Source organism: Pezoporus wallicus, unplaced genomic scaffold (assembly GCF_028554395.1).
Source record: "Pezoporus wallicus isolate ANWC-B61680 ecotype Strahan unplaced genomic scaffold, APGP_CSIRO_Pwel_v1 contig_8013, whole genome shotgun sequence".
NCBI classification, from domain to species: Eukaryota; Metazoa; Chordata; class Aves; order Psittaciformes; family Psittacidae; genus Pezoporus; species Pezoporus wallicus.
The window spans coordinates 693,636-714,471 of record NW_026636761.1 but is presented as its reverse complement, the minus strand read 5'-3'; the positions used below and the strand labels follow the sequence as shown (position 1 = coordinate 714,471).

General features: G+C 60.5%; 1 protein-coding gene across 1 annotated transcript in view; it reads right to left on the bottom strand.

The window, feature by feature from the left end:
• HMCN2 (hemicentin 2) overlaps nt 1-20,836 on the bottom strand; it is a 34,570-nt gene that overhangs the window by 775 nt on the left and 12,959 nt on the right. The window contains exons 29-82 of the mRNA XM_057401538.1: nt 20,486-20,609; nt 20,159-20,334; nt 19,836-19,908; nt 18,596-18,715; nt 18,274-18,435; nt 17,686-17,967; nt 16,941-17,102; nt 16,690-16,803; nt 16,432-16,518; nt 15,773-15,952; nt 15,195-15,371; nt 14,699-14,812; nt 14,059-14,201; nt 13,788-13,938; nt 13,355-13,573; nt 13,087-13,200; nt 12,832-13,019; nt 12,557-12,653; nt 12,146-12,307; nt 11,718-11,831; nt 11,494-11,625; nt 10,855-10,998; nt 10,603-10,762; nt 10,026-10,150; nt 9,760-9,943; nt 9,476-9,573; nt 8,889-9,161; nt 8,614-8,804; nt 8,457-8,538; nt 8,215-8,351; nt 7,945-8,086; nt 7,637-7,784; nt 7,290-7,417; nt 7,006-7,162; nt 6,770-6,891; nt 6,407-6,571; nt 6,214-6,321; nt 5,974-6,108; nt 5,576-5,710; nt 5,264-5,454; nt 4,722-4,935; nt 4,427-4,561; nt 4,166-4,356; nt 4,008-4,089; nt 3,600-3,869; nt 2,584-2,733; nt 2,241-2,378; nt 1,947-2,068; nt 1,607-1,844; nt 1,412-1,474; nt 1,199-1,327; nt 785-1,102; nt 434-553; nt 83-209 (exon numbers count right to left, since the gene is read on the bottom strand). Coding sequence (XP_057257521.1) covers nt 83-209; nt 434-553; nt 785-1,102; nt 1,199-1,327; nt 1,412-1,474; nt 1,607-1,844; nt 1,947-2,068; nt 2,241-2,378; nt 2,584-2,733; nt 3,600-3,869; nt 4,008-4,089; nt 4,166-4,356; nt 4,427-4,561; nt 4,722-4,935; nt 5,264-5,454; nt 5,576-5,710; nt 5,974-6,108; nt 6,214-6,321; nt 6,407-6,571; nt 6,770-6,891; nt 7,006-7,162; nt 7,290-7,417; nt 7,637-7,784; nt 7,945-8,086; nt 8,215-8,351; nt 8,457-8,538; nt 8,614-8,804; nt 8,889-9,161; nt 9,476-9,573; nt 9,760-9,943; nt 10,026-10,150; nt 10,603-10,762; nt 10,855-10,998; nt 11,494-11,625; nt 11,718-11,831; nt 12,146-12,307; nt 12,557-12,653; nt 12,832-13,019; nt 13,087-13,200; nt 13,355-13,573; nt 13,788-13,938; nt 14,059-14,201; nt 14,699-14,812; nt 15,195-15,371; nt 15,773-15,952; nt 16,432-16,518; nt 16,690-16,803; nt 16,941-17,102; nt 17,686-17,967; nt 18,274-18,435; nt 18,596-18,715; nt 19,836-19,908; nt 20,159-20,334; nt 20,486-20,609 — 8,213 coding nt within the window. The remainder of the gene's footprint in view (nt 1-82; nt 210-433; nt 554-784; nt 1,103-1,198; nt 1,328-1,411; nt 1,475-1,606; nt 1,845-1,946; nt 2,069-2,240; nt 2,379-2,583; nt 2,734-3,599; nt 3,870-4,007; nt 4,090-4,165; nt 4,357-4,426; nt 4,562-4,721; nt 4,936-5,263; nt 5,455-5,575; nt 5,711-5,973; nt 6,109-6,213; nt 6,322-6,406; nt 6,572-6,769; nt 6,892-7,005; nt 7,163-7,289; nt 7,418-7,636; nt 7,785-7,944; nt 8,087-8,214; nt 8,352-8,456; nt 8,539-8,613; nt 8,805-8,888; nt 9,162-9,475; nt 9,574-9,759; nt 9,944-10,025; nt 10,151-10,602; nt 10,763-10,854; nt 10,999-11,493; nt 11,626-11,717; nt 11,832-12,145; nt 12,308-12,556; nt 12,654-12,831; nt 13,020-13,086; nt 13,201-13,354; nt 13,574-13,787; nt 13,939-14,058; nt 14,202-14,698; nt 14,813-15,194; nt 15,372-15,772; nt 15,953-16,431; nt 16,519-16,689; nt 16,804-16,940; nt 17,103-17,685; nt 17,968-18,273; nt 18,436-18,595; nt 18,716-19,835; nt 19,909-20,158; nt 20,335-20,485; nt 20,610-20,836) is intronic.

Sequence of the window (20,836 nt, the reverse complement as noted above, 5' to 3'; positions counted from 1 at the left end):
GGGTGTCAGAGCTGGGACACTGGGGTCCATGGTGCCATGAGGAGTGTGGGATGGGCACCCACTGCCCCGCAGCATCACTCACCCAGGGCTGGAGCCTCTCCGGTACCCGGCTGGGCACGGCGCATCCGCACACTGGGCACCTCCACGGGTGTTGAAGCACATCTGGTCCGAGCCACACTGCACAGTGCCCTCTGCACACTCATCCACATCTGTAGGCAGAAGAGAGATAGACCTGAGGGTGACGGAGTGTCCCCAGCTCCCAACCCCTGCCTGGGCCCTCAGACACTGGGGCAGAGAGACCAAAGGAGGAAGAAGGAGAAAGAGTTGCAGCCCCAAAGGGGTGACACCAAGGGCACCATGGGGAGTGCATTCACACCCCAAGGCATACAGCATCCCCCAGAGCAGGGGCATCTCCCTGCACCCCCACACTGACCATGGCAGCTCTTCCCATTGGGCAGCAGCTGGTACCCAGGGGGGCAGACGCAGCGGTAGCTGCCCGGGGTGTTCCTGCAGTCGTGCTGGCACTGCCTCAGCATCTGGCACTCATCAAGGTCTGTGGGGTGAGAGGGGTGAAGGCAAGCTGGGAGGTGTCAGTGCCCTCTGGTGCCCACTGCCCTGCAGCATCCTGGCTCTCACCAACCATCCCCAGCACAGCCAAGCCCAGAGAGACCCCAACCCCATGGGCAGGGGCTCAAACAAATGGGAGACAGGGCAGCAACTGGCACAGGAGCTGCCTTTATGGCCTCCAAACTCCCTGCAAAGCCCTTCCCTGATGCACACTCACCAGTGCAGGTGCCATTCTTCCTGATGAAGCCCATGGGGCATGGAGGACCCCGGGCACCCAGCCCCACATCCTTTGCGACCCGGCGAAGGGCAAGCTGGGTGTATAAGGACCCTCCCCAGGGGCTGCTTGGCCCCAGCCTGCCCACAGGGGTGTCCCGGTGGGTGCTGTCCGTTGTGTCCCCTCCATCCACCTCGGCTGCCCCACATTCTCCATCCGGCAGCAGGGTCCTGCCGGAGGGACACAGGCACTCATAGGAGCCCCGCAGGTTGCGACACTCAAAGGCACACGGTGGAGGAAACTGCAGGCACTCGTTTATGTCTGGTGGAGGAAAGAGATGGGGAGTTGCAGCTGGATGGGGAAACTGAGGCTGGAGCAGGGCAGGAGAGCGACTGTGACCCTGTGCCCAGCTCGTACCCAGGCATGGCCAGCCAGTGCCCAGCGAGTGGTAGCCGGGAGGGCAGACGCAGCGGTAGGTCCCCGCAGTGTTCTGGCAGAGCTGGTTGTAGCGGCAGGCGTGGGACCCCACGGCACATTCATCGATATCTGGGCAGCAGAGACAAGGTTGGGGTGATGGGGAGGTAGCACCATGCAGCACCGTCCTCACACCCCCTTGGGAAGGGTCCGTACCAATGCAGTGCAGCTGCCCAGGGCCCAGGATGAATCCCACTGGGCACTGGTCTCCATCAGCTGCTGGGAATCAAGCGGAGGTGATGGGAAGGGGCAGGTCACTGCAGGGACGTGGCCTTTGCACCCTCAGAGCCACTCAGGGCTCACAAGGGATCCCGGTGTCTCCATCCCCATCCCTATGAATCCCCCCGTTACCAGCATCAAGAGAGGCACGGAGCTGGAAGCGGAGCTGCTCCGAGGCTGGGTCATAAGAGGTTTTGATGGCGCTGGCCCGGACATGCTGCACCTGGGGGGGCTGTGGGCCCAAGGGGGGGTCATATACGATGGTGTGGTTGCAGCGGGCACGGATGATGTGCCCATCCCGCAGGAATCTCTGCACTGAGCCCCCTGAGAGCCGCCCGGTGCCTGTCTGCACATACTGCTCACTGAAGTCCTGGGGAGAGGCAGGGAGTGGGGTCAGGCCATGGACCCCCCCCCCTCAAGGCTCCCAGTATGGGAGGGATTGCCCCACAGAGAGAATGGGCAGCACCGGCACCTGCAGCAGCACTGCGGCATCACCGATGCTCTCTGGCACAGAGCCGCTGATCACGGTGTCCAGCAGCAGAGCACCAGCAGCATCCGTGCCCCGGGAGAGGTGGGTGACCCGCAGAAGCTCTCCTGCCACAGTGAGGAGCAGTGAGCAGCAGCCCACAGCATCCCTAAACACAGCTCCATCTCCAATGGGAGCCTCAGCCCAGCGCAGAGATGAGTCCCAGGGATGGAGCATAGGGGAGATGGAGGCTCCAGAGCCCCCAGACTTTAGGGGCCTGGGGCCCCTAACACTGCTCACCTGTGCCAAACTGCAGCTGAGATTCCTGATGGAATGTGCCCCGGGTGAGCAGGAACCCATTCCGGGCCTCACGGCTGGTGTGCACCAAGGACCAGTAAATGGGGGCGATGACAGCGACCAGCACCCGCATCAGTGGCCCTGAAGACGGGGGAGAAAAGGGGTCACCCTCCTAACATGCACCCAGCCCTCCCCAACTACCCCAGGCTCCTGTCCCCTAGGGAACAGCACAGCTGTGGAGCGCTGCTTTGGGGCAGCAAAACATTAAAATGCATCTTTACCTCCAAATTTACACCTGACACAGGTCAAAACCCTCCCTGGGGTGAGGGCAGGGCTGGTGACCTACCTGCAGCGGGTGGGATGCTACTGATGCTGCTCCGGATGGCGGTGGTGCCGGACCGCGGGTCATCCAGCACGCTAGCATCGAGGGTGGTGACACCGAGCTCATGGGTGTTGATGGCCCCGGCCAGGCTGCCCCGCACCCGGCGCGGCTCCTCTGGGGTGGGAGGGACAGGGGTGGTGGTGCTGGGGCTGCTGTCCCTTGGGAAGTGGGCAATCTGCCCTCTCAATAGTTTGTGTGTGAAGAAAACCTTGTTTTCTGGAGGTGAAGGCTGCAAGCACGGCCCTCAAAGACCCCATAGGTCTGGGCAGCCATGTCGACAGGGGATGCTGCAAGTGTGGCTCCATATCTTGTACACACAGATGCGCACCAAAAACCCCCCAAATTCTGCTCTGTCTCAACCCCTGGTCCTGGCCACAGCCCTAAGCTTTTCTTTGCTTCTCCTCTGGCATATCCGGCATCAAATGCCAGCAGCCATGCAAGGAGCATGCAGAGCATCCTCTGTGCTGCTGGCCAGCCTGGCCCTCCGAGGGGGAGAGGATGTGCCTGTACATTAAGCAGAGCCCCTGGGAAATGGGAATTTAATCACAGGCAGGAAGGCTGAGGAGATGCAAACAGGAACCTGGGCTAGCACACGGCAGCTGTAGGATAAGGATTTGCCTGGGCTCAGACCTTTAAGTGAGCAGCAGAAGAGAGGGCAAACCAGAGCATGGCAGGGGGGTTGGAACTGGATGATCTTAAGGTCCTTTCCAGCCCTGACTATTCGATGATTCTGTGGCTGAAGGGGTTTAGAGCAAGCAAGGAAAGACAATATCCCTCCAAACCACCCTGCAGGAGGTCTCACCCTGGGGTGTAACAGCACTAGGGGCAGCCCCATCCCTGAGCCAGCAAGAAGCCCCCAGGCTTTAAGCAACATGATCGAGTGGAACGTGTCCCTGCCCATGCAGCTGGATGAGCTTTAAGGGTCCCTTCCACCCCAAACCGTTCCATGATTCTATGAAGCAGCAGAGGAGTGCACCCACCTTGCACAGCCAGGGAGGCATGGGCCACAGCAGCCCCCAGGGTGCTGCGAGCGAGGCAGGAGTACCTGCCCGCATCACGGCGGGCAGCAGCAGGCAGGAGCAGCGTGGCATTGGGCAGGATGCGGGCACGGGGACCCTCGGGCAATGGCTCCCCATCACGCTGCCACTCCACAGATGGGGTGGGCTCCCCAGACACGACGCAGTGCAGCAGCACCCGCTGCCCGGCTCGCACCACCGCCACCCGTGGCATCACCACCACCACGGGGGCACCTGGGCAAGGAGAGCAGTGCAGCATCCCAGTGGTACTGTGGCCATTCCCCAAGGGCCCAAAGGGTGATCTGGGGGGGGCTCAGGGGTGATGTGATGGGCAGTCCTTCAAAAAGTGGGTGCAGAGGGGGCAGCACTCACTCTGTAGGGCCAGGGTGACCACCTTTGCCGCTGTGCCTCCATCGTTCTCTGCCACACACCGGTAGTGACCCGCGTCGGTGCTCTAGCGGTACCAACAGCATCAGTGCGGTGCTTGGCTTTGTCGTGGAAAGCACTGGCACCCCTTAAGCCCCACTCACCCTCACGGCACGGATGGCCAAGGAGCCGTTGTGCAGCAGACGCAGGCGCCCACCAGCCACCACCGGCACCCCATCCTTGCTCCAGCGGACAAGGGGCAGGGGGTGGCCCCGGGCATTGCAATGGAGGAGGACATCATCCCCGGGATGCTCCACCTGGTAGGTGCTGGGGTCCCCCTGTATGATGGGTGCCTCTGGGAAAGGGAGAAGGATGGCAGAGGTAGGGAGCCAGCTGAGCACCCCGGGTTCCCTGCCAGCACCTACCTCTGATGGAGACAAAGGCGGTGGCCCTGATGGCACCGGCTTTGTTCTCTGCATGGCAGATGTAGGTCCCGCTGTCGGCACGTGTGGCTGCCTCCCGTCTCAGGGTGCTCCAGCCGCTCTGTCCCGACACGCCATCTGTGGGTGCAAAATACCCAAACAGCATGGTTGGGGACCAGCCTTACAAACCCTACACAACCAGACATGCCGGCACTCCACTAAGGGGAGCAAGGCCTGGGATGGCAGCAGGATCACATCCTCCCCCAGGCTCAGCATCCCCTGCCCGCTGCCTTCGCACCAGTGATGAGCTGCCCCTTGGACATCCAGGATACTCGGGGCTGGGGGCTGCCCGTGGCGGCACACACCAGCTCCAGCCGCTCGCCCCGGCTCAGGGTGATGTCCTGGGGCAGGCGGGTGAAGGTGGGCAGGCTGTGGATGGAGAGGGAGAGCCGGCGAGCAGCGCTCCCGGCCGAGTTCACCGCGGTGCAGGAGTAGCTCCCGGCATCCTCCTCCTGCATGGGGAAAAAGGGAGGATAAGGAGGGGCCAGGTTGAGTCTGGGGTCCAGCTGCAGCCCTGGCTCACTGGGCTGTGGCTCTGTGTACCCCAAAAGCCATAGGTCATCCACTTAGTGAATCCCACATCAGCAAGCCCACACTGCCCCAACCCAACAGCCCGTTGCAAAGGACCAAACAGGGTTTTCCCTCTGCCCAGTGTTTCTGAAAGCAGCCAGGGACACAGCACGATGCAGAGCAACCCTTTCCTTTCAGCAGCAGCAGACACTTGTTTCTCAGCTCTCTGGCCTTACAGCTGGCTTGGCAGCAGGAAGGGATGGTCCTTACCTGGACATCCCGGAGCAGTAGGTCCCCAGAGGGCAGGACGGTGGCCTTCCCCCCACTGCCCCGCACTGGGGCTCCATCCCGGCTCCAGGACACTCGAGGCTCAGGAATACCACGGGCAGTGCAGGGCAGCAGCACCTCCAGCCCCTCTAGCCCCTCCAGCTCCGCTGGGCCAGCAGCAATGACGGGAGGCACTGGATGGGGCAAGGACAGGGACTTGCTTGCACCTTGGCAGCCACATTTCACTGTGAGGTGCAGGGGAAGGAGCAGAGCAAGAGGGGAGGGCAAGTGATGGGGCTCTGGTTGCTGCCTTACCTTGCACAATCAGCCTGGTCCTCCCCGCAGCAGTGCCTGAGGGGTTGCGAGCCACACACAGGTAGGTGCCTGCATCCCTTGGGGAGGCTCGGAGGAGGTGGAGCTGCCCGTTGGGGAGCACCTTCAGCCCAGGCCCTGCGGGGAATGAAGGGCAGGATGTGCCATGCAGCCATGCCGGTGTGCGGATGGATGGTGTGCAGGGGCTGCTTCCCACCCTTCCTGGGGCTTCTCCAGGGAATGGCTCCAGCGACCACTGCACCCATCCTGGTCAGGAGCTGGGAGGACCATCCACAGTGTCACCCAGCACCCTGCTAGGACACCCACAACCCATGGCACCCACTCCCCCCCTCCCCAGGCAAAGGCTGCAGGCAGCACGGGCTCCGCAGGCTCCCTCTCACCTCCGGCAATGCCAACACCATCCTTCTGCCAGGTGACCTCCGGCTGTGGGATGCCGGTCGCCTCGCAGGACAGCACCGTGCTGGTGTTGACCATCACCATCACCATGCCAGGCAGGGGCTTCAAGGCAGGGGGGTCTGCAAGCAGTAGGGCAGTGCTGCTCACCAGGGCTCCCCTCCAAGGTGTGCCAAGGAACAGGGAGCGGGACCCCAGGCTCACGACACCCCCGGAGCTGGATGTACCGTGCACCATGAGCCGGAGATGCTTTCGGGCCGTGCCAGCAGCGCTCCGCGCAGTGCATGTGTAGTGACCAGCGTGTGTGGGCAGCGCCTGCCTGATCTCCAGGGCCCCTGGAAGGCAGCAGAGGGAGGCAGCGGGCAGAAGGCAGACAGGGACCCACGGCCCCGCTGGGGCTGCGCTGCCCCATGCCTGTACCTGTGGGCAGGATGCGGTACCCCGCTCCGCGGCTGCCCAGCCGAGCCCCCTCCTTGCTCCATGACACTGCAGGGGGGGGCACACCGGAGGTGTAGCAGGTAAGGACAGCAGGGGACAGCCGAGTGACAACCACATCCGTAAGGTCATTGGCAATGGTGGGAGGCACTGGGGAGGGGAGGCAAGAAGGTGAGCAGGGCTGCATGGCAGATGCTGAAGGGGATTCCATCCCCATGCACTTGAGCATAGACATTGACTGCTTTCCTTCTTGCCCAGGTCTAGAGAGGGGACCCAAGCCCACAGGAGATCCGTGTCACCTGGGAAAGCTGCTCCCAGCAAGACTCACAGCCCTAACAGCTCACTCACCATGGATGGACACACTGAAGGCCTTGCGTGCCTCTCCAGCAGCATTGGTAGCGATGCACTCGAACCACCCCTCATCCCGGGGACCAGGGCTGGTGATGAGCAGTGACCCAGATGACTGCAAGCTACATGGGCAGAGCATCGGGGTCAACCTCTGCCCCATGAGGAACAGGGAGAAGGGGAGAAAGGGTCCTATGGTGTGACCCTTTGGTGGGTGAAGCGGCCGGTGTTGTGGGTACCTGTAGGCGCCGGGCGGGAGGTGTGGGTTCAGGGGGTTACCATCCTTCTCCCATCTGATGTGAGGCTCAGGGGATCCCCAGGCATCACAGGCCAGTGTGGCCGGCTGCTGAGCCAGCAGGGTGAGGTTGGTGGGCCCGGGGGTGATGGCAGGAGGGACTGTGGAAGCACATGGTGATGATGAGCAGAGGACAGCAGCACATCATTGCACTGATGAGAGCCGACCAGCAGCCATGGGTTGGACTGGGGTGAGCCCAGGAAGGATCCATCTGACTCGTTCACTTACTCAGGATTTGGAGGTCCAGGCCTCGCCAGTCAGAGCCGGCGGAGCTGGATGCCATGCAGAGGTAATAGCCTGAATCCTGGACCTGAACGGGGTTGATCTGCAGGGAGCCTCCTGGCAGGAGCTGCAGCCTGGGGAAGGAGAGCAAAGCAGCCCCTTGAGGCTCTGCATGTCTGGGCTGCAACACATGGGGACAGGCATCCGGGAGGGTGACACGTAGCACATGTCCACTGAGCTCATGTGGGGCCAGCTCTTCACAGGGGGGCAGTGCTCCAGGCACACCAAAACACCCACTGATGGGGAGGGTGGCACAACCAAGAGCCAGTCCTGGTGCCCGCAGAGCCCCGTACCTGCTGCTCCCGTGGAGGGGCAGGAGCCGTCCATCCCTCCGCCACGTCACTCGGGGCTCGGGCCACCCCTGCGCCCGGCACGGCAGCACGGCAGAGCCATTGAGCAGTGCTCTCACCTCCTCGGGGCCCGGCTGGATCTCCGGGGCCACTGCGGCAAAGCCAGAGACAGGGCTCAGGGGATGGAGAACCTCAGCTCCAACCCCGCCTTCCCATTACCCCAAGCACAGGGCACCCCATAACATTGCACACCCCTAAGCTAACGGGGAGCATTCACTGCTACCAAAGCCCCGTGACAGGGTGGCACTCACCATGGACCTCCATGTGGACGTTCCGGCTGGTGCCCCGCAGTGCACTGGTGTCCCTGCAGCTGTATTCCCCACCATCCGCTGCCACCACAGCCTGGATCTGGAGGAAGCGTCCCTCGGCCAGGACCTGCCTGCGGGAATCCTCCTGACACCCCCCCCAAAAACCTCCCATCAGCAGCTTCTCCCCAGTCACCACCACCACGAGCCTGAAGGGGCTGGTTAAGGTGCACCCCAGCCCCTGCACCAGCCCAGGTCCCATCGCATCGCACACACCTGCAGCGGGGAGCCCTCCCGGTGCCACTCGATGTGGGGGGACGGCACAGCATCCTCTGGGCACTCCAGGATGAGCTGTCCCCCTGCCATAGCAGTGATGCTGGGGGTCCCTCCAATGCTCGCCATGCTGAGAGGTGCTGTGGGGCACGCACCAGGGGAGTCAGGGGTGGTGAATGGGTTGGGTACCCACATATTTGTCCCCATACATCATGCATAAGGCTCCCATTCTAGGGCCATGTTACCTTGGATGTTGATGTGGAAGCTCCTGCTGTCCTCCCCAGCAGGACTAGTAGCCAGGCAGGTGTACAAACCAGCATCAGCCACCTACACAGCCAGGAGAGAGAAACACTGGGGCACAAAAAGGAAGTGCAGGTGGGGAGAAGAAAGAGGAGCCTCTACCTTAGCGCTCTCGATGTGGAGGGAGCTCTCATTCCCCAACACAAGCCAGGGCCCTGCCAGCAGCCGTCCATCCTTCTCCCAGGTGACAGTGGGCATGGGGACCCCCGTCACCACGCACGTCAGCTCTAGCGGGGTGCCCACAGTGATGGACATCTCGGTGGGCTGGGATGCAGCCTTGATGCGGGGTGGCTCTGCAAGGCACACAATGAGATGGGTGCGCTCATCCCTTCCTTGCACCCAAAACACATCCTTGCTCCCACATCCCCGGCACGCACCCATCACCAGGAGGTGGAAGGCTTTGCTGGCCTCCCCCACTTCGTTTGCAGCCAGGCAGGAGTACACCCCAGCATCAGCCGGCCCCACAGCCCCCAGGCTCAGCCGCGGGCCGCTGGGCTCCCTGGTGCTCTGCCACTGCAGGGGCTCTCCATCCTTCAGCCAGGTCACTGCTGGTGCTGGGGACCCGGTGGCATCACAGGTGAAGGTGACATCGGAGCCCTCGGCCACCATCTGTTCCTCACTGCTGTCTGGGCTGTCCAGGACGGGGGGCACTGGGGAGGGAGGAATTCCCTTTACAGGGGGGTTATGGGAGGAAAGGTGGGTGCCCAGGCACTGGGGATGTGCTTGGCAGGTCCCTGCTCTCCTGTGGGCACCCAGAGATGCCTCAGCATCCCCACAGGGTGCTCTGGGACTGCTTTCAAGCTGGTCCTGCCTTGCTCCATCCTCTCCGAGCACACCCTGACTAAGGGATGGCTTGGGACCCCACTTGGAAATAGGACTGCAAAGCACAACACGTGCTCTGACAGCAGAGTCAGTGCCTGGGCTCCCTCTGGTCTGCCTTCCCCGAATTCCTCATTTCCCATACCCCGTATCTGCAGGATGAAGCTGCGATCGGCCACCCCTGCCCGGCTGGAAGCAATGCAGGTGTAGAGCCCGGCGTCAGAGACCTGTGCCTTGGAGATCCTATCCCATGGAATGGGAAACAGGGATGGGGTGGAGGCATCACCCCCAGGTCCCCCTCTGCCCACCAAAGCCTCCACACTGAGGTGCAGCCACCTCAGGGTGCAGCCATAGGCACCCCCATCCATCAAACCTGGGTACCAGCCCCAAAGACTGCATCCGAGCATCACTCCGAGGGCGGCTTCTTACCGGAGAACATGCCCAGCTGAGAGCAGGGTGACACGGGGGGACAAGGGCAGGGGCAGCCCATCCTTCAGCCAGGTCACGTGCAGTGGAGGGGACCCCTGTGCCTGGCACTCCAGTGTCACCATTGCAGACAGGACACCCCGGACCACCTCTGAGTCATCGGTGCCTCTCTGGATGGCAGGAGGGACTGGGCAGGGGGACAGAGGGCCTGATGTGGCTGTAAGGGGCTGATGGCCCTGGCACTGCCCATAGGTCCCGGCTCTGCTCACCCAGCACGCTCACTGTGTGCAGCTGTGTGTCTTCACCTGCGCTGTTTCGGGCCAGGCACGTGTATGCCCCCGAGTCGGCAGCTTGGAGACCCTCAAGGAGGAGAGAGCTGCCATCCGGGGACATCCTGCATGGGGAGGATGGAGCAGTGACCTGTGTGTCCATCCCTGATGTGCCCATGGGGCGGAGATGCTCTGTGCTTGGTTCAAACCCAGGCTGCAGGGTTTGGGATGCGCTGCAAGGCCAGGGCAGTGGCTGGGACTCTGCCAGGGTGCAGGGCCATGCAGGATACCAGGGCTTAACGCATGATGGTGTTCCTCAGCAATCACAGAGTGGTTTGGATGGGAAGGGAGCTTAAAGCTCATCCAGTTCCAGCCCCTGCCATGGGCAGGGACCCCTTTCATAGAGCAGCTTGCTCCAAGCCCCTGTGTCCAACCTGGCCTTGAACACTGCCAGGGATGGGGCAGCCACAGCTCAGGCATGTCCCAGCCCAAGCAGACGGAGGGGGAAGCAGCAGCAGAGCTCAGCCTGCCTCGCACTGCACACGGGGAAACTGAGGCACGGACGGTGCAGACTCACCGGGCGTGGGAAGGGGGCTGCAGCCCCAGGGGCTGCCCATCCTTCAGCCAGGAGATCCGGGGTGGGGGCTGCCCCTCTGCCTGGCACTCCAGCATCACCCCTCCGCCCTCCAGCACGCTGTGCTCACTGGGGACCCCCGCGCTGGTGATCCGGGGTGCCACTGCACCGGGGAGAGAGGGGGGATGAGGATGGGGAGGAAGAGGAAGGGAATGAAGGCTCCCTCTGATGGAGGAGCCGCCGCAGGAAGCCTACCTCGCACCAGCACCAGGAAGTCCTTGCGTGTCTCAGTGCCTGTGCCCTGCACCAGGCAAGTGTACCGGCCCTGGTGGAAGGGCTGGAGGGGGCTGAGCTGGAGCTGGGTCCCTCCGGACACCAGGCCCTGCTCCGGGCTGTTGTCTGCGAGGAGAAAGGGTGAATGAAGGTGGCTGCAGCAGCGATGCTCCACCAAGCCCTCTCCCAGGGATATTATCATGCTCCCCTCTTCCTACCCCCAGGACCCAGGTTTGGGGACATTGTTAAAGCAGAGGATGGGGTCTGCAGAGCACTGGGCATCACTAGAGCTTTGCAGGAGAAAAGGGCCACTGGTTCTGGGGCAAATCCCTGTCCAAGCAGATACCCCAAAAGCTGGTACCCATAGGGCCTACTCCCACGTCCCTCCATGACATCTTAAGCCCACATCCCATTGCTTTAAGCCTCAGGAACAAATCTGAGGCCTGCTAAAAACATATAGGCAAAATACCAGCCGCTTCATGCTCTATCCCCTCCCCTGTGAGGCCCTATAGGTCTCTTGCAGCAGGATTAGGAATGAGGAAACTGAGGCAGGGTTGCTTCAGACAGGGTGGCAGCGAGGGTGGGGATGGCAGCGTGGCACAGGCTGTGCTGTGCACATACCCAGCTGGCTCCCATCCTTCAGCCAGGTGATGGCAGGGGCGGTCACGCCGGTGACTTGGCAGGTCAGGACGAGGGGGGTCCCTATGTCAGCTTCGAGCATCTCCTGCTGCGGGTCCTGGACGTCAGGGGGCTCTGAGGAGGCGAAGGGATGTGTGAAAAGGAACGTGGTGTTCGCTGTCAGCTCCTCGGGAGGCAAAGCTCCCTCCGAAGGCCTCAGCACCTACCGTGCACAGTGAGGATGAAGCGCTTCTCGTCCTGGCCAGCCACGTTCAGTGCCACACACGTGTATGTGCCCGAGCTGGAAGGCTGCAGGCGAGAGAGCTGCAGCACCCGAGAGCCTGCAGGAAGCAGAGAGCAAGGAGCCAGGAGCAGGTCTGGACCACCCCAGAGGAAAGCAGGCAGCCAAGCTCTGTACGAGAGGTATCTGACCATCCAAACCCCTCTTTGAGGTGCACAGCAGCAAAGGGTGCTGAGCTCCTGAGAGCAGCAGTGAAGAGTCTGCAGGATGCAGCCCTTTGTGCTGTCCAGGGCAGCAGGTTGTTAGCGCATGGAACAGCTAAAACTGAGCTTGAGTCCCATGTGTGGCATACAGAAGGGCTGGTTAGGAGAGCTAGAGCCCACCACCAGGGGAGAGGCTCTCCTCCTGATGTACCTGGAGTGATGGTCACCTCCTCACCGAGCTGCAGGATGCGGCCATCCTTGTACCAGGCAATCTCTGCTGTGGGGTGGGACCGGACATCGCACACCAACGAGATGCTGCCATTGATGACACCGTGGATGCTTTCGGGGTTTGTGCCCGCAATCCAAGGAGCTTCTGCTCCGGAACACCCCAAAAGACAGAGCCAAAGGGGAACCATCACCACAGAGGCTGAGTTCTCCACAGGAGGAAATGCACACCGAGCATCTTGTGCTGGCACCTCAACCTCCTGGCACAGGGAAAGCGTGAGAGCACAAGGAAACGGAGGCAGCCATTCGGTTTGGGAGCCACCGCTGGCAAAGGAGGAAGAGGAGGAGGAGGGTGGTAAATGAGCAACCCAGGGAAGGGTTGCTGGCAATACCTTACCCTGCACAGTGAGGGCAAAGTGCTTCTCAGCTGACCCGGCCGGGTTCTCGGCCACGCACGTGTAGCTGCCCATGTCACCCACCTCCGCTGCAGCCACCTGAAAAGGGGAGCAGAGCTCTGCTGAGGGCTGCCCTGACCCATGGAGCTGCTGGGGCTCCCTTAGGGACCTCGGCACGTGGCAAGACCAAAGGGAGGGAAGAGCATCTCATCCCCTCCATCTGATCTCTATTGTGCTCCCCCACCAGCACAGCCCCCCTGCCGAGGGGGACACGGACCTGCAGTACTGTGCCGCCCTCCAGGAGCTGATGCCGTGGGCCAGCCACAACGGGGACATCATTCCAGAGCCAGGACACCGCAGGCACCGGGTGCCCAGTGGCCTCGCACTGGAAGCGGACGGTGCCGTTGATGGTGGCTGTCACCTCCTCAGCCAGGTCCCCCGTGGCACCGTGGATGGCCGGGGCGGCTGGAAGCAGGCGGTTATGGGGCTGCCGGGTGCCTCCATCCTCTCCCTGCCCCAGCCCCGTACTCACTCAGCACCTCCAGCTCATAGTGCAGGCGGCCCCGTCCCGCTGCACTGGCTGCCTCGCACGTGTACCTGCCCGCATCCTCTTCCCTCACTGCCAGCAGCTCCAGCGCCCGGCCCCCTGTGGCAAAGAGCAGCGGTCAGAGGGTCCCTTCTGCACCCCTGCATGTCCCACAGGCAGGATCCAACCTCCTCCATGCTGTGGATGCTCTCAACCCACAGAGCTTCTGCAGGAGCCCCGTCCAAACCCCACAGTGGGGGTCCATGCCTATTACCTAACAGCATCCGCACGCCCGGGCCAGGGGAGAGGGGCTCCCCGTCCTTGTACCAGGTGAGCTGGGGAGGTGGAATGGCATTGGTGTCGCAGTACAGGGCGGTGGGCTGGTTGAGGACAGCTTGCCGGTGCTCCGTCACCTCCCCATCCTGGTCTTCCTCCCTGTAGAAGGCCTCAAGGGCTTCACTGGAGCTTGTCTGCTGCTGGAAGAGGGGTGGCACTGCGGGGACAGGCTGTGGTCAGCTGTGGGGAACGGGGACTCACACCTCCACATGCAACCAGAGCATCTGCCCAGGCCTGACCGGGGCCAAGGAGATGCTGGTTTTCCTGCAGGTACAAGCTCCCTTCCTGCACACCCTGCTCTGCTCCCACAAGGACCCCACCGAGGCCGCCTCCTCTTGCTGAGACACCCACTGCTATGGGCACTGGCCCACCTTGGACATGCACGATGAAGTCCCTGTCATCTTCACCCACAGCATTGGTGGCCACGCAGCTGTAATGGCCCGAATCTGAGACACTGGCTGGCTTGATCTGAAGGACCTGCCCCTCGCTGAGGATCTGGAGGTGACCATCACTTTCCAGGAGCTGCACGGGGACGCCAGCCCCAAGGCACAGAAGAAACGATGGTAGGAGGAGATTACACAGCCAGGAATGGGACAGAGCCCAGCCAGCAGCTCCTTTTAGGAGTCACAGTCAGGGCCTCACCTGCTTGTCCTTGTACCAGCGGATGGTGGGCTCGGGCACAGCCCAGGTCTCGCACTCCAGCATCACTGTGCTGTTGACCCGGGCTTTCACCTCCTTCACAGCATATTCCCCTGAAGGCTCGTCTCTGGCAATCCAGGGAGGAACTAGTGTGGAGAGATGGCACAGATGAGAGAGGAGCTCTCATTGCCCTTGCTTTGCCCTAGTCAATGACAGGCAGCACCTCAGGGTGCTGATGAACTCGACAAGCGGTGTCCTTTGGGGGTGTGTTGGGACCAGTACTGTTTTGTGCCACGTCAGTGGCATAGTGGGAGCAGGTGCACCCTGTCCTGTGAAGACAGGCTGAGAGAGTTGGGGTTGGTCAGCCTCGAGAAGAAAAGGCTCCGAGGAGATCTTATAGCACTTTCCAGTGCCTAAAGGGGCCAACCAGAAAGCTGGAGAGGGGCCTTTGACAAGGGTCTGTAGGGACAGGACAAGGGGGAATGGCTTTAACCTGACAGGGGAGACCAGATGCTTTTTCGGGTGGCAGCACAAGGTGCAGCTCCCTGGGATGAAGGCATGGGAAGGGAAGGAAGGAGCACTGCCTTGGTTACAGTGGTGGGATCGCTGCAGGAATTAAGAAGGACATGGAAAGCTCCCGCACCCAGGACCTTCACAGAGTAGCTCTTCATGGCCTCCCCGGCTCCATTGGCCACAATGCAGCTGTATGTGCCTGCATCCTCTTCCTGTGCATTCAGGATCTGCAGCCCGTGGCCACCTGGGCAAAGGGGATCTCCTGAGAGGGTCTCTACTCATAGCCTCAGCTGTCTGCCCCCAAGCAGCACGGAGGGCATCCTAAGGGACCTGCTGACCACCCGCAAGCCTGACCCAAGGGGGTTTAATGCTCTTCTGCAGCCCAGTTTCCAGGTTTGTGGAAATCAGTGCTATCCCACTGATGCTGCTGAGGATGCTCTATCCATTATCCGATGATGCAGCACATGGAAAAGCAGCATCCACCTGATGGGTCCTGCAGGATGGTGACCTCACCATCCCATTGCCCTGGTCCGCAGCCAGACCAACAAAAGGCCCCGCTCCCAATCCCACAGGCATGCAGCAAGGGGGCACTGTGGTCATGCAGGCAGTGAATGCCAGCACAGTACCAGGGAGCAGGAGGATGTTTCTAGATGCTTTGAGGGGAACCTCATCCTTTAGCCAGGTGACACTGGGAGATGGGTATTCCTGAGCCTCGCAGACCAGGGAGATGGGGTTGTTGATGATCACTGTGACTTCTTCTGCAGCAGCACCACTGTGGGCATCTCCAGCAAAGGTAGGACTGGCTGCAGAGACATGTTTGTGTAGCTGATCAGCTTTAGCACCCACTTAGGCTTCCCAGTTGCTTCACCTCCCAACCAGAGAGCATGATCCAAGATCTGGGAGTTGGACTTGACCCCACAGCATGTACAACACAAGTCCAGCTTCAGACTCTGCCCCGAATTGCTGCCCTCCAAAAGCAGAAGGTATATACCCCTTTCCCATAAACCAACATCAGAAATGGATCCTGCACTACATGGACCCTCCAAGAGGTCTCACAAATGCTTTGGGTCAGGTCCAGGACCTTATGTCATCCCATACCAAGGGATCCTCATCCCCTACCTGGGGTAGGCAATGAAAAAGCCCTCTAAGTCCATGTCCCCTGCTCACACCTGAGACTCTGTCTCCATCCAAAGGCATCTCATACCCAAAACGTCCAGCAGGTAGTGCTTGGTTTGATTTGCCACAGAGCAGGAGTAGCAGCCAGCATCAGACAGGGAGGCTCGGGGGATGTGGAGCATGGAGCCATCAGGAGATATGGAGAAGGTGTCCCCACGGGGCAGAGGGTGGCCGTCTTTCAGCCAGGTGATCTGGGGCTGGGGGCTGCCTGTGTGGGATGGAAAGCAGGTTTTAGCCTTCAACAGTGAAGTTTTTCCATGTGTGAGCACAGCCTGACCGGGGTCACTGCGCCGGAGCTTTTCTGGGAAGCCGGAACATCAGCCCAAATCCAAGATTGTCATGATCTGGATCAGGGTTTTACAGGCTGCTGGATGCGCCAGCAAGAAGAAAGAGAACTGTCCTGAGTAGGAGGTGATTGATTATCCCCACCACTAAAGGAGAAACCAGATTAGAGGAATTTCAGCTCCATTTGGGAGCGATCGGAGCTTATGTCGTGGACCAAGTTCCCCACGTGGGCTCCCCCTCCCCAGCACTTCCCGGACAGCCCAACTGCAAAGCCAGGAACCATCCCAAAAAACCTCTTCAACTGCTCTCATGTCATCGGCTGGAGCCATCCCTTTGCTCTGCACCCCAAAGGGGGGCCCAGGTCAGCTCCCACCTCCTTGTGCCACCCCGCGTGATGCTCACCCGCAGGCAGGCAGGACCAGGTGACGGGGTGACCCTCGGGCACTTTGGTGATCTCTTCTTCACCCATGTTCTCAATGTGGGGAGGAGCTGGGAACACAAGGCACCAGGGACCTCAGCAGCTGGACAGCCTCACCGAGCCTCTGAGCTCACATGCTAAGGCACAAAGGAGTCCAGCACTGCAGCCCCCGCCATGCCCAGTCTTAACTTGTGCCTCTTCCTGCAAGGATGAAACTGAAATCCTTGAAGCCCTCTCCTTACCTAGGACCTCCACGTAGAAATGCCTCCTGGCCTCCCCAGCTACGTTGCTGGCCAGGCAGGAATAGTGGCCACCATCCTGCGCTCGGGCATGGGTGAGCCTCAGCAGCCAGCCCCCTGGAAGCAAGGAGCAGAGAGGTCTCATGGCCCCAAATCCAGGCACCAGCACATCCCACATTTAAACCCATCAGCGTCAGGGTAAGACGTGTTCCTGAAGCACTCGTCTCTTACAGCATCCGTGCCTCATCCCTGACCTGAAAGCACGTGTGTGTGCTCGCTGGGGGTGATGGGAGACCCATCCCTGGACCAGGTGACTGTGGGCAAGGGAACGCCGGTGGCCTCGCAGGTCAGTGTCAGGGATCCTTGCAGAGAGACACTGATATTGGTTGTCGGTCCTTGAATGAACTCAGGAGGAACTGGGGATGCAGAAAACAATGGGCATCCATTTGCAAAGCAGCCGAGACAGCAAAGGAGCAAGTCACATAGGGAAAACTGGGTAAATCCAGCTTGTTCCCACCCTCCTGCTTTGTAGACGTTGAGGACACAAGCCCAGAAGGAGCATCAGCATCATCTGAAGTTGTCAGCTTTGAAGATGTCATGGCACAGGTGACCCACAGCAAGTGTGTGCCACTTACCTGCTCTCCAAGGCCATGCTTACAGGTGTGCCACAGAGCTGGCCACAGGCTCTGAGCCACCTCAGCCCTTTCTCAGCTCGAGTGCTTGGTGCCGTCACCCCTGAGTTTTCACCAAGGCCTTAGGAAGTGATGACTTTATAAAGTGTGCCATGGTCTGCTGTGATGGCCCTGGAAAGAAACTCCTGCCTGATGGAGCCAGTCCTACGGCTACTCCTACAGCATACCCCTTCTGACCTCCTATGTGTTGGTTGTCCAAGATCCCCTCCACATCAGGTTACATCAAACACATGCTGGGGCACGGCCACCCTCCTGAGCCTGCCTGCATCCCTACCCCACAACCACCAGCCCCATCCCACACCCTTACCATGCACTGCAACATCAAACTCCCTCTGCTCCTGCCCCACTGTGTTTGCCACCAGGCAAGTGTAGCGTCCTGCGTGGGCCACCTCTGCCTTGCGGATGCGCAGCCGCTTCCCTTGCTCTGTAAGCAGGAGCCCGTCCCCTCCGGCCACGGGCTGCCCGTCCTTCACCCACGTCACTGTGGGTGTCGGTGTCCCCATGGCCTCGCACTCCAGAACCACCTCGCCAGCCTTGATGACAGAAACCTTCCTCAGGGCTTTGCTGCTGCCCAGGATCCTCGGCAGCGCTGCGGGCAAAGGGACACACGGTGGAGGTGATGCTGTAGCTACTCCCTTATGTGCAAGGGGATATACAAACAGCATCACTCTGGATGGTGGCAGCAAGAGGACAAAGCAGGTACAACCAACTGCAACCAGCTTGGAGTCAAGAGGAACACTGCGGGGGCAAAGCTAGCCCAGCTAGCAGCATCCTTTCCAAAGCACCTAAGGCAGCAGGCAATGGCTGTGGGCTTTTGGATCCATCTGGACCTTGCATTAAGGTGGTTCATGGCACCTTCAGCCACCTCTACAGGTTTTCTGTGTCTCTGGCTCACCGTGCACCTCCAGGTGATGCTCCCTGCTGCTGCTGCCGGCAGCATTGCTGCACTCGCAGGTGTACGTCCCCTTGTCCTCCAGCAGCACCTTCTCCATGTACACCACGCTCCCTCCTGCAGCCACCAGCTTCGGGCTCCCGGGATGGGTGGAGAGGGGCTCACCTACCCAGGGAAGGGACAGCAACCTCCTCTCAGGTTCCCAGCAGGAGCAGTTCCCACCTGGATACTGCTGAACACAAAGCACTCCTTGCTCCAAGGAGACCAGCATCCGTCTGGTGAGTCAACAAGTGCGCAGGGATGAGGCTGAGGAGCAGGACCCTACCGTCCTTCCACCAGCTCAGGGTGGGGAAGGGGATCCCATGGCACTCGCAGGCCAGCCTGACGGGCTGTCCCTCCAGCACGGACACGGTGGTGGGCTCCAGTGAGGAGAAGGACGGGGGCACTGCAGGGGAAGAGAGGAGAGGAGCAGTTCGCTGACAGCACCAGACGAGCCCTGACCACTGCAGCTTAGCTGGGCTATGCATAAAGAACCAGCAAGACTCCCCTGCACTTGGTTCCATGTGGAAGCAATAACCTTGACTCTGCAGCTGTTAAGCAAGTGATGCTTTCAACTGCACGTGGCCTACAGCAGAGGACAACCGAGCATCCCATGCCAGCCACCCTGGTTGGCCAGACGCAGCCTTATTAGGTAGCACTGCTTGCTGGGAAGGTTACCTAACTCTTTCCATTCTCGGATGCTGTTCTGAGTTGCTCATAAATACAGCTGGCTAGCAAATGGTAACTCCTTCCCAGGAGGGATATCAGTTCGTAGAAGAAAAACCCCAACACCCAGAAACCCCATGAAAACAAAAACAGCAGAACCCAAACAATCCACCCGAGCCAGGCCGCCAGACGTGCAAACGTTTCCCTGGGAAGGGATCGCAGGAACAAGCCCGGATCAGGCAAACTGGATCTGCTCCACTCTCTGGCTACCTGCCTGCAGGACTTCCACCAACTGGCCTAGAGCATCCCTGAGAAAAGCCAGGCCCTGGCTCAGCCCCCGATGCTGCAGACGTGCTGAATGGGATGGGAGGCTGCAGGATGCTCAAATCAGAGCTAAAGTGGCTGGTGCCCATCCTGGGTATCATCGCTGGCTTGCACCTCAGGCACTGGGAGAGAAGGGGAGCGATACCTGCAGTGACCACTGCACTGACTGAGTGTGAAGAAAGGACAGAGGGGTCCTGGCAATGCCAAGGAAATCCCTTCAGTCTCCTGCCCAAATTTTGCCAAGACACCACATCTGCATCATCACTGAGCTCTCCCCTCAAGACTCGTGCAAACATCGGGGTCTTCCCCTCTGACACCTATGCTGGTGGGGATTCCCTACCACCTTGTTTGCAGAGCTGAAATATTCGGGTCCTAGTGTTTTCCAAGTATTCTTAGTGTTTTTCAGGTACTCCAGGTACATATTTTAAATGCAAACACGCAGTATAGCATATAGTATATATATGCATAGCATAAAGTATATGTATATATACTCACAGACTATATATTTTTGCCCCAGTGGGCTGTTTCAACCTTACCCCACACATCGAGGTTGTAGTGCCTCTCCTGGCATGTGTACCTGCCCACATCCTGCACACTGGCTCGCTCGATCTACCAGAACAAGTAGAGGTACTGAGATGATCCGCAGTACAGCTGGACCCACACAGCCCCCCCCCAATAAGATTTGGTGTCAGAAGCAGCCACAGGGATGGGATCAGTGTGAGGGGTGTGAACGGTGCTGAACATAGGCAGTAAGGAGGGACGCCCATTCCCTCTGCACCCAAGGGTGAGAAGGGGGAAATGGGGGGATCTTCTCAGCCCCATTTCCCCTCCCATCCTCTGCAATACCCCAAAACGTCACCTGGAGCACGGTCCCCTCCGCAGAGAGCTGCATGCCTGGCTTTGGTGTGAGCACCTTCCCATCCTTCAGCCAGTGGGACCCCTGAGCGGGGACCCTCGGAGCTGGGCACTCCAGGGTCACCGTCTGGTTGACGATGACAGAGATGTTCTCCTCCTCACCCAGCATGGCGGGGGGCACTGGAAAACAGACCAACAGGGCAACACCTTCCCCGAGACACCCCCTTGGTACCCATGCGAGGTACAAGGACAGCCCCATTATCCCGAGCATCACCTGCAACCCAACAGCCATGGAGGCGGGAAGGGGCTGGGGATGCACAGGGGTACTTACACTGTACCTCGAGGGTAGCCTCGTGTCTGTCTTCCCCCACAGCACTGCTGGCTACACACGTGTACGTCCCCGAGTCCTGGAGGCGAGCAGTGGGCAGGGACAGCACGTGCCCATCGGAGAGGATCTGTGCTTCCCCGGGATGCAGAGAGAGCCCGGGTGAGCATGAAACCAAAGAAACTCACAGGCAGCTTGGGCTGCAAGCCAGCAGGAACAGGGATGGGTGGGCATAAGCCTGCCTTGAGCCCGTCTTTGTCACATCCCATGGACCCTCTGCCCGTCTATGCCCTCAAGACAGGGAAGCCCAGTGCAGGACTGAGCAGGTTCATGCTCCCATGGACCAAACACGGGGCA